The sequence below is a fragment of the Barbus barbus genome (assembly GCF_936440315.1).
Source record: "Barbus barbus genome assembly, chromosome: 38".
In the NCBI taxonomy this organism is placed as follows: domain Eukaryota; kingdom Metazoa; phylum Chordata; class Actinopteri; order Cypriniformes; family Cyprinidae; genus Barbus; species Barbus barbus.
In genome coordinates, this window is record NC_136716.1 from 26,398,829 (window position 1) to 26,408,897 (window position 10,069).

The 10,069-nt window shown below is 36.1% G+C and overlaps 1 protein-coding gene across 1 annotated transcript; it reads right to left on the reverse strand.

Annotated features, from left to right (window-relative positions):
- Positions 1 to 838: 838 nt before the first annotated feature.
- Positions 839 to 9,025, reverse strand: LOC306857491 (uncharacterized protein). The gene is made up of 6 exons (XM_079397469.1): positions 7,576 to 9,025; positions 6,097 to 6,317; positions 4,868 to 5,061; positions 3,712 to 3,839; positions 3,303 to 3,520; positions 839 to 1,202 (listed from the first exon to the last, which is right to left on the reverse strand). The coding sequence occupies exons 1-6, from the start codon at positions 7,815 to 7,817 to the stop codon at positions 988 to 990; spliced, it is 1,218 nt and encodes a 405-aa protein (XP_079253595.1). The 5' UTR covers positions 7,818 to 9,025; the 3' UTR covers positions 839 to 987.
- Between the last annotated feature and the right edge of the window lie 1,044 nt (positions 9,026 to 10,069).

A 10,069-nucleotide genomic window follows, 5' to 3' on the forward strand; every position in this document is an offset into this window, starting at 1 on the left:
AATTATATATGTATGTGTGTATATATATATATATATATATATATATATATATATACACACTATATTGCCAAAAGTATTGGCACCCCCTTCTAATGAACATGTTTGACTACTTTAGTAATTTCCATGAGTATAAATCTTAATGTTAAAGCATATAATGATATTCTAGGGAATTGTGTGCTTCTGATTTTATAGCAAGTTTGGACAGAACCCTTTTCTATTCTAACATGACAGTGTCTCTGTGTATAAGACACGGTTCAAAAACACATGATTGATTGAGTCAGTGTGGAAGAACTTGACTGGTCTGCAGAAAGCCAAGTCCTGATCCCAGCTGAACACTTCTGGTGTGACTTTATATGCAGACCTTGAGCCAGAAACTCATCACCAAAGACCTATGACTTGTATATGGGTACATTCATTTTAGACACTTTCAAAACTGTTTCAACAGAGATGGAAATACAGTTTTTAAATACGTGAATTATGCTTCCATCTTTGTTGCCACAGTTTTGGAAGTGCCGCCTTCTGCTCTAAAGGAGGGGGTGTCCCAATACTTCTGTCCATATAGTGTATGTACAAATCATTGGTGTTTGGTGATGAGTTTTCGGCTCAAGGTCTGCATTTAAAGTCACACCAGAGGTGTTCAGCTGGTGATCAAGCCAAAACAGTAATTTTGCCTAACTTGTTACATTATGTAATATGGATTGTTAATTGATAGACTGGAGTGGTGAGGATTACTTGTGGATTATTGTGATGTGTTTATAAGCTGTTTGGACTCTCATTCTGACGGCACCCATTCACTGCAGAGCATCCATTGCTGAGCATGTGATGTAACATGATGCTAAATTTCTCCAAATCTGTTCCAATGAAGAAACAAACTCATCTATATATTGGATGGCTTGAGGTGGTGAGTACAGTACATTTTCAGGAAATTTTCATTTTCGAGTGAATTATTCCTTTAAATTAGTTAATAAAAATTCCTCTTAGTTTATGCTAATAGATGGCATCTCTTCTCTGCAGGTGGAGGTTGGAGTCCAGCTGACGCAGCTGTTGGAGGAATCCAGCGTTGGGTAGAATGTTCCGGTGGGCACAAACCGCATTGATGGCTTCTGCGACTGTGAGTTTTCCGTATATCATCAGATACGCCAGCACTAGTGTCGCTGAACGACTCACTCCTCTGGCACAATGAACCAAGACCTTCCCCCTTCCTGAAAAACAAATAAAACTACCATCACACATGCAGGTTTAACCTGTTCAAACCCGCCACATAGATGTCTATAGAACATCAAATGCATTCAAGTAAACAGGATTTTCATTCAACAAGAAAAACTGTAGGGTACATCTTTAAATTTTGAATTGTTTGAATTTTGAAGTGTTTTTTATATAGCAGAAATGTAATATTTTCCATTTTCAAATCAAGGTTTTAGTCTTTTTGTTAAGTGTTTTTTTGATGAAACCATGAAGACAAGCACTTTTCTTTGGAATAACGTCACTGAGTAATCATTCACAATGAGACCTAGAATTCAGAAAGCATTCAAAAAGTAATTCAAAATTTCCTTGCACCACCATAACAAACAAAAAGCTGATCTGTGCTCCTAAAATGAACGATAGCCTTCACATATCCCTTCAGGGCTCTCACAGGACACAGAGGGTGATCCACTAAAGGGTCTGACTGTGGTGCTGACTGAAAAGCCGCTAAATTGATTGAGTGATTGAACTTAAGGTAGAAAAGAAGGATTTGGTCTGAGCACAACACCAGAATCATCCGATAACCAACGCATACATAAATCACTGATGGACAATGCATGTAACTCACTTACACGCTTAGCAGACGCAATTGCCATCAAAAAAGCAGTCTTTAAAGATATCCATTTTAGGTCAGCTGTCTGCAAGGTCTCAAATGGGGGCAGACAAACAAAATCAAGAACAAGTTGCAAATCCCATTCAGGGGTTACGAGCTGGTCTCAGCCGTCTTGCACCCTTCAAAATACTGCACACGAGATTATGAGAACCAAGAGAAGAACCCTTAACCTGAATATGATGCGCAGACATGGCCGCAACATATACTTTCAGTGTGGAGGCTGCTTTGCCTGAATCCAAAAGATGCTCCAGGAACTTCACAGCGTACAGGATCTAGCCCACGCTCCTTGCACCACAACGAGAAAATCCTCCAACGAGCTGCATAGAACTGCCGTGTGGATTCAGCTCTAGCACTAATTATGGCATGAACAACAGCGGGCTCACAATCTGTTAAGAGACAGTTGGCCCCAGAGGCCAAACCCAAAGCTGCAGATGGGCCAGATCCGGATGCCATACCGCGCCGTTCATCTGTGACAACAGATCCTTCCGAAACGGAAGCTGCCAAGACCTGCCCAACAACAGAGACAGAAGCATGAGGAACTCAGGCCTGGCTGGCCATCGAGGTGCCACCAGCAACACTCTGTGGTTGCACAGAGATATCCTGTGTAATGTGTCCCACAGAAGCGGAAGAGGAGGAAAGGCATAAAGCAGGCAGTTTGGCCACTCGTGAGACAGAGCATCCTGCCCCAATGGGCTGGATGTCTCTGTTCTTGCAAACCACAAGCGACAGTTAGTGTTTGCCTCTGTTGCAAAAACATCCACTTCTACTTTGCCAAACTGTTCCCATATCCTCTGCACCACATCCTAGTGAAGCCTCCATTCCCCTGGGTGCAGAAGATCCCTCGATAGAGCATCTGCTATCTGATTTCTCGATCCCGGGAGGTGAACTGCCCTCAGCGATGCTAGTCGAGGAAGAGACCATGTGAGTCTTATGGGTAAGATCTTGTGGGTAAGATGCAGAGACTTGAGGGACTTTGTTCCACCTTGATGGTTCAGGTGAAAAACTGTCGAGGTGTTGTCGGACCGAATGCTTGTGAACCAATCTTCCCTGTTTACTGACCGAAGAACGTCGGCTGCACATAACATCCAAAAGGGAAGAGTTTTCAGGAAAACGTTTAGAAGCCTCAAGCTAAAAGTATGCTTTCCTATTTTTAAGTTTAAAAGAAGTTTACTAATAGCACACTTGAATAAACTTATTTTTCGTACGGGTAATCTCGATTAAAAGATTGAGTACAAGTATAGACCATATATACTATTCTGTAAGAATGAATCATGTAATTTTAAGTGTATTTCTGAGAAGTACACAAGTAGACTGAAATATACTTTCTTATTTTTAGTTCAAAAGAAGTACACTAATTGCACAATTAAAAAAACGTATTTTTTGTATTATAGACACATTCAGAAACATATAATACAAACTCATTGTATAAAAGTGCACAATGTCTTACTTTGCTGTGACAGAGCTTTATGAATGAAACTGGCTGTTGGGTAGAAAAATGGTGCGATGTCAAAGTCTCTGCTGTCTGGTGCCTCCACGCCATGATACTCTATGTTTGTATCCGAGTAGAAATCAGCTCCGGTGTCGATGTGAGCGGGTCCGTGTGCAGCGTTGATGACGTGAGTGATTCCTAGATGTCTTAGAAGTGTCTTGTCTTTCGCTGTCGTACTGAGAGAATCACTCAAGAGTTAATTCTCTGCAGTAGCTCTCAAATCTCATTTACACTCACGTATATTCAAACTTGATCTGTCATGTGATGCGTGAGAACCAATAGCATTTGCATGAATTTGATTTTTGAGTACAGCAAATTGTTAGAAGACTAAATGTGCTGCATTGGAGTCTGGTGGTGTAATACGTACACATCACTGATGTAGATGTTGGGCCAGACTTCATTATAGGCGCCGGAGGGTCGACGGTTCTTTAGCAGGAGGGTCAAAAGGTCACAGATGGGCGGAGTCTCGTATCCAACATCCTGTTTCTCACCTTCCTGTGTGCTCATTCTTTAATGGGTCGTATAAAAGAGCTGGATGTACAATGAAAACATAATGTAATTTTGACTTTTTCTGTTCTTAAACTCACATGTCGTTTTTCTGAACTCTTCTTCTGTTTCTTCTGCCAGGTCTGTCGTCCTCGTGGAGCCACGTTTGTGTGTGATTGTGATGCAGTAAGTGATACGTGTCTCTATTTTGGCCTCTTTGCGTGTTGGTAAATATAGATGAGAGACAGACAGCTGAGGATCTTTGAGATGATCTTTGAATTGAAGTTCATTCAAGTAGAGATGGTTTACATTTTAAATTTGTTCTTTTAATGTATTAAATAATAGAAAATTGATCAAATTACATATTTGAACAAATCTACTTTTTATTTGGTAAAATATATTATTTTATTAAATTCTATGAACTCTAGGAGGTTTGATGTCATATATAATTGAAAAATAGTAATATATTTATTTAGTAATATATTTTAATATAGTAAATATAATAATATTTTATTAAATTCTCTGAACACTAAGAGGCTTGATGTCCTGATTAGATATATTTTATATTTTCGTATACAATATATTTTAAGAACTGAAATATAATAATATATTTTTAATGAACTCTGTTTACTTTAAGGCGCAGTCTCGTTGTGCTTATATCTTCATTATATTTCTAAATCTGAAATTACTCTCCTTTTGGATGGACATCCCATTTTTAACCCCTTCCCTCCCGTTTGTTGTTCTGAAAGCACTACAGTGTTAAACTGTGAACTTCATTGTGTCTCTGAACATTAAGCTGGAATAGCAGAATTTTTGACAACAACAGAAAATGCAACAACTTAAAAAAAAGAACTAATTTTAATAGAGAAATGAAATCCTGTATCAAATCATGTAGTTTCATCATATAAGGCAGATTCTGAATCATGCATTCTGTCAGGGAATTTTCATCATCGTTCTTCATATGAATAATTCTGTTGCCATATCTAATGTAGTGTATTTGTGCTCAGTGAACACGTGCTGGCCCGGTGTTAGAAGGCAGCGCTCTGGCAGTGCAGTGTTTTGTCCAGTTCTCTCAGCTGCTCCATGAAGCCGGAGTTTGGGCAGATATTCCTGTGTTGTGCGACGGCTTTAATGGCTTCAACCAGCGTCATGCCTTCATGAATCATCAGATACGCTAAAACCAGCGACGATGAGCGACTCAGACCCATCGCACAGTGCACAAGCACCTTACCTAGAGAAAAACAAAAATGTTTATAAATTAAGAATTTATTAAAAGCATATTTCAATAAGACAGAAGAAAATTAGTAATTTTATCTTAAAGAAAATGTCTATATTTTGCATTAAGAAAAAAATTGGATTTATTTTAGCATTTTAACATTTTCCTCACTCAAATTCCCATTAACAAAAAATTAAAAAAAAATTTTTTTTTTAATTTGAATTTTTCATAATTATTAAAAAATATATTTCATAAAGAAATCACTATTGTGCCAGGGATTGAGATACTATTGTAGTTTTTATTAATAGTAAAAAAGTTTTAGTAATTATGTTGTGTGCTATGCCAATTTTATTAGAATATTTAAAAATATGTGTATATGGCTTTTTTATTTATTTTATTTCACTTTTAGTTAGCCTATTTTAGTACAACAAGTTAAGCAACTGAAATGAGAAATGTTGCCTTGGCAGCTAGCTGAATAAAAATGACATTTTATTTTATGTAAGTTAATGTTTCATGTATTTAAGTAACTAAAATGTTTTTTTTTTAATGGTTTTAGTTTTAGTTAAGTATAATAACCCTGCGTTGTGCATAATAAGAATTACTCAATAGTAGTTAATTGTGATTAAATCACATCTAAAATAAAAGTTTTTGTTTACATAATATATATGTGTGTGTGCTATGTATATTTTACACATGCATGTATATATTTAAGAAAAATATGTTACGTTTATATATTAAATATATTTATATATGATATAAATTATATTAAAATACAGGTAAATATTTTATATATACGTAATAAACATACACAGTACACACACATATATTATGCAAACAAAAACTTTTATTTTGGATGCGATTAATCACGATTAATTGTTTTACAGCACAACTCAATAGTTAATCATAAAATGACACAAAAGCAAAATAGTATCATGATGCAAAAAATGTTAATGGTCCTACAAACTGATGCGATTTCTTCATGCTAAATATATTCGGATTGACTTCTGCATTAGAGTAGCTGATGTGTTTTGTTTTGTTTCCTCTCCTCACCTCCAGGGGTGCTCATGGCGGTCTTGATGAACTTGGCAGCGGAGTAGAAGAAAGGGCTCAAGTCAAAGGAGGGCATGTCAAAGGCCTCCACGCCGTGATAGCTGATTTTAGTGTCTCTGTAGTAACTGGCTCCTGTGTTCACACTGAACTTCCCGTGAGCTGCGTTCAGCACGAATGTGATGTTCAGAGACTGGAGCAAGTGCTTGTCCTTCGCTGCGTACCTGGATGAGATGCAATCACAACACATACTCTTGATATTTTCTTTTTTACTCATTTATAACAAGATATAGGGATCATGCCAACTTTGTAAGGCATATTAATTAAAACTTTTAACAGAATCACTTAAACAAAAATGTAAAACAGATTAAACATGGCAAAAAAATATGTCTTTTTATGGATTACTTTTCCTTAAATCAAGATACATTTACTTGAGAAGCATAAGATATTAAGTCTTGTTTTCTGAAAAATGTATCAAAATTAAGTTGAGGAAACGTAATCTTGTTTTCCCTTTAAATTAAGATCATTTTTCTTACCCCATTGATAGTTCAATGAGTTTTTATTTTATTTTTGTGTTTTCAGAAAACAAGACTTAATATCTTGAGTATTTTTGCGTCTGTGACTTGATTTAAGATTGCTTAGATATTTGCACTGGAAAAAAAAAACTGAGTAAGAAAATCTTTTTTTTTTTTTCGGTGAATATTGTAAATATTTTTGACAAAGAGGAGAATAAGTTTTCTGTCTTTATACTTAGTTTTTTGACGTATTTGACACTTTCTCATAAAAAGTTCTAATGAAATCAAGAAGAAATAAAGTAATAGCAGGTTTATATTTCTATTTGTTTATATTTCTATTAGTGCTGTCAAACGATTAATTGCGATTAATCGCATCCAAACTAAAAGTTTTTTGTTGACATAATACATGTTTGCAGACTGTGTATATATATATATATATATATATATATATATATATATATATATGCATGTATATATTTAAGAAAAATATGTTATGTTTATATATTAAATATATTTATAAATAAATAAATTAAGAATATAAATGTATATACCTGTAAATATTTTCAAATATATACTGTATGTGTGTGTATTTATATATACATAATTAATATACACAGTACACACACATAAACAAAAACTTTTATTTTGGATGCGATTAATCACGATTAATCGTTTATGTGTGAATATGAACCTTACCAAAATTCCCATATTCAAAAGGTCAGAAAACTGGGTATTCATAAATATTCTTAAATACATGGGATCTTCTTAAACTAAGGGATGAATATTATTAATTTTCATAGTAGTACACTGAAAAAAAAAAAATGTAGAAACCGTTTTCACTCAGAAATTGCTAGTAACTTTCACAAATTTTGAAGTAGACTGCAATAGTATTTTCTTGTCAAATGTACTCTACAGTGTAGATGATAGAAATGTGTTGAAGAGTTTCAGAAGAGGAAAAACATCTCACATGTCTCCGATGTATATTCCAGGCCTGACCTCGTCCAGATGGCCGCTGGTTCCGGCTTTGACCCACAGGAGTCTCTGGAGCTCCGAGGCTGGAGGAGTCTCGTAGCGGCCGTTCCCACCGCCAGCCATCAGACGGGGCATATCAGCCCACCGCCGCTGCTCAGCCAGAGACCAAACCAACATCATAACAGCAGTCAATAACACTCTTGTGCTCTTAGATTTGTGTAAGGAAGCCAAAGTCATTATGTGCTTAAAATGAAAAAAGGTTTGAAGCAGGCACCTTTGGTTCTCTTGTGTTTTTCCACTGATCGCAACAAGTTTAAATATGGGGAAGCACAGATTTAATGTATTCTATGACAGAAGAATATACTTTAATGCTGTTTCATTTGGCTGTTTTTGTCCGTTTCAGAGTTCAATAGCCCACTGTACACCGTGCATTTATGGAAAACACCAGCTCAGACTCGTCTTAATTTATGTGCCATGCAAAAAAGAAAGCCACATGGTCACATAAACAACACAAAGGTATGTTTTCATTTTTGTTTGAATAATTAATTGAAGCTGAAGGTATGAATTATTAAAAAATAAAAATGCCATACAAAAAAATAAAAATTTCAGCTATTTGCCAAAGATATACTGAAATAACTAAGACTAAAATTGAAATAAAAATTAATAAAAACTATATAGAGTTTTTTTATTACTAAAGATGAAAACAAACTATGAAAACTAATTAAAAATCTCAATAAAAACTATAATAGTATCTTAAAGATACTAAAATAACACTGTGGAAAACAAAGTATTACCAATGGATTAGATTAATTCTGTTTTGTTTTATTATTTGGTTCGCCACACCTTAATAATAAATCAAATAAAATGACACAAACAACTTTAACATCTAACGTTTGGTTAAAAATATGAAACTTATTTTCAAGCTGACGTCCTCATGTAAGCTAGTTGTGAATCCATCAATGAGCTTTATATCTTTACGAATATCCTGTTTATCATCTTGTCATTGTGTAATCAAGTTATAATTAATAAAGTTAAAGTGCAATTATAAGTCTCAGTCGAGCATGCATGTGATCAAATAACACTTTTACACATTGCTATTCAAAATACCTCAATATAACCAATGCATCTATCTGAATAAATCTTAAGATATTTTCAAGCACAAACAGACTCACGGTGTGATGAGGAACAGCTCGTCAGTGTGTGTGTGTGTGTGTGTGAGACGTGTTGTTCAAGCCTGTCGGAAGACACTTTATCTATTTATATATATTATCTGATTCATGCGACTCTAAACATCCGTTCTTCAGGATCCTGATCTGGAAGCAGCAGGGAGCAGAAGAAACCATATAAGATCATCTGGTGAGAAGCTCCTCAGTAATATCACTCAATAGAGACAGAGGGACGATTCTGCTCATTTCCACACGCTGCGGTCACCCTCGTCTGTGTCCGAGTAACAGCGTCTTAAATTAGACAAGCTCATTCCCACAGCGGCAGGATAAAAATACATCAGCTCTCAGAGTCAACACTTCACCCGCAACACAAGGCACTTCATTTGCTTTGCTGGACAGCTGCTTTTTACGTTTATGCTTTTTATAATTTATTATTGTGTTTATAAAAAACAAATCCATCATTAAGATGAACTTTAAGGTTTTGGTCAAAATGCAAGTCCATAATCCATAATAACGCTTTCTACCTTAAAAAAGACATATTTGTTTAGAGCTGTTTTGTCTTGTAAACGCTGCTTGATCTGTGCAGATTTCAAGACCACTTTTTCACTGGAGGAAGCGTTATTATGGACTCATATTTTAGTTAAAAGCGTCTTAAGATAGATTTGTTTCAGCTTTTGTCTTCTCCAGATGTTAACTGATGGACTGGAGTGGTGTGGATTATTGTGATGTTTTTATCAGACTCTCATTCTGACGGCACCCATTCACTGCAGAGCATCCATTGCTGAGACTTTCTTCCAATCTTGGATGACCTGGGGTTGAGGACATATTCAGCAATCATTTTTTGTAAACTATTCCTTTAAGAAAAGAAAATATATTTTTCTTTTGCATAAGCTCCGCTCATCAGATCTCATTGGTCCAAATTCCAGCTCCACATTACTGTAAGCATCACATATTGAGCATTTCTTCTGCAGGTCCAGGTCCAGCAGCAGAGCCAGGAAGTTCCTGTTGGGATAGATGGCTCGTTTCTGGACGACGCGCCGTATGGCCGTGTGCAGAGGCATGTCGTGATAGAGCATCAGGTACGCCAGCACCAGTGACGAGGAGCGGCTCATTCCCATGATGCAGTGCACTAGAACTTTTCCTAAGGAGGAAGGCAGAGATCTGGTCACATACTGACTTTATGGTTTTAATAGAAGACGTGACAGCAGCCTCTCATTCTTGGCTGTTCCTCGCTGGTAAAAATAACACCCGCAATTCATTGCAATGATTCATTTGATGGCCTTGTGCTCACTGCTATTAATACAGCTGTTTCTACAGACACTG

Excerpts from the sequence above, each read along its gene's own strand:
- LOC306857491 (XM_079397469.1), bottom strand. The coding sequence starts at position 7,817 with ATGACTTTGGCTTCCTTACACAAATCTAAGAGCACAAGAGTGTTATTG. Across the intron at positions 5,062-6,096 it reads CGCCATGAGCACCCCTGGAG|GTAAGGTGCTTGTGCACTGT; the intron begins GTGAGGAGAGGA and ends GTTTTTCTCTAG. Across the intron at positions 3,840-4,867 it reads CACTGCACTGCCAGAGCGCT|GAAGGTGAGAAACAGGATGT; the intron begins GCCTTCTAACAC and ends ATGAGCACACAG.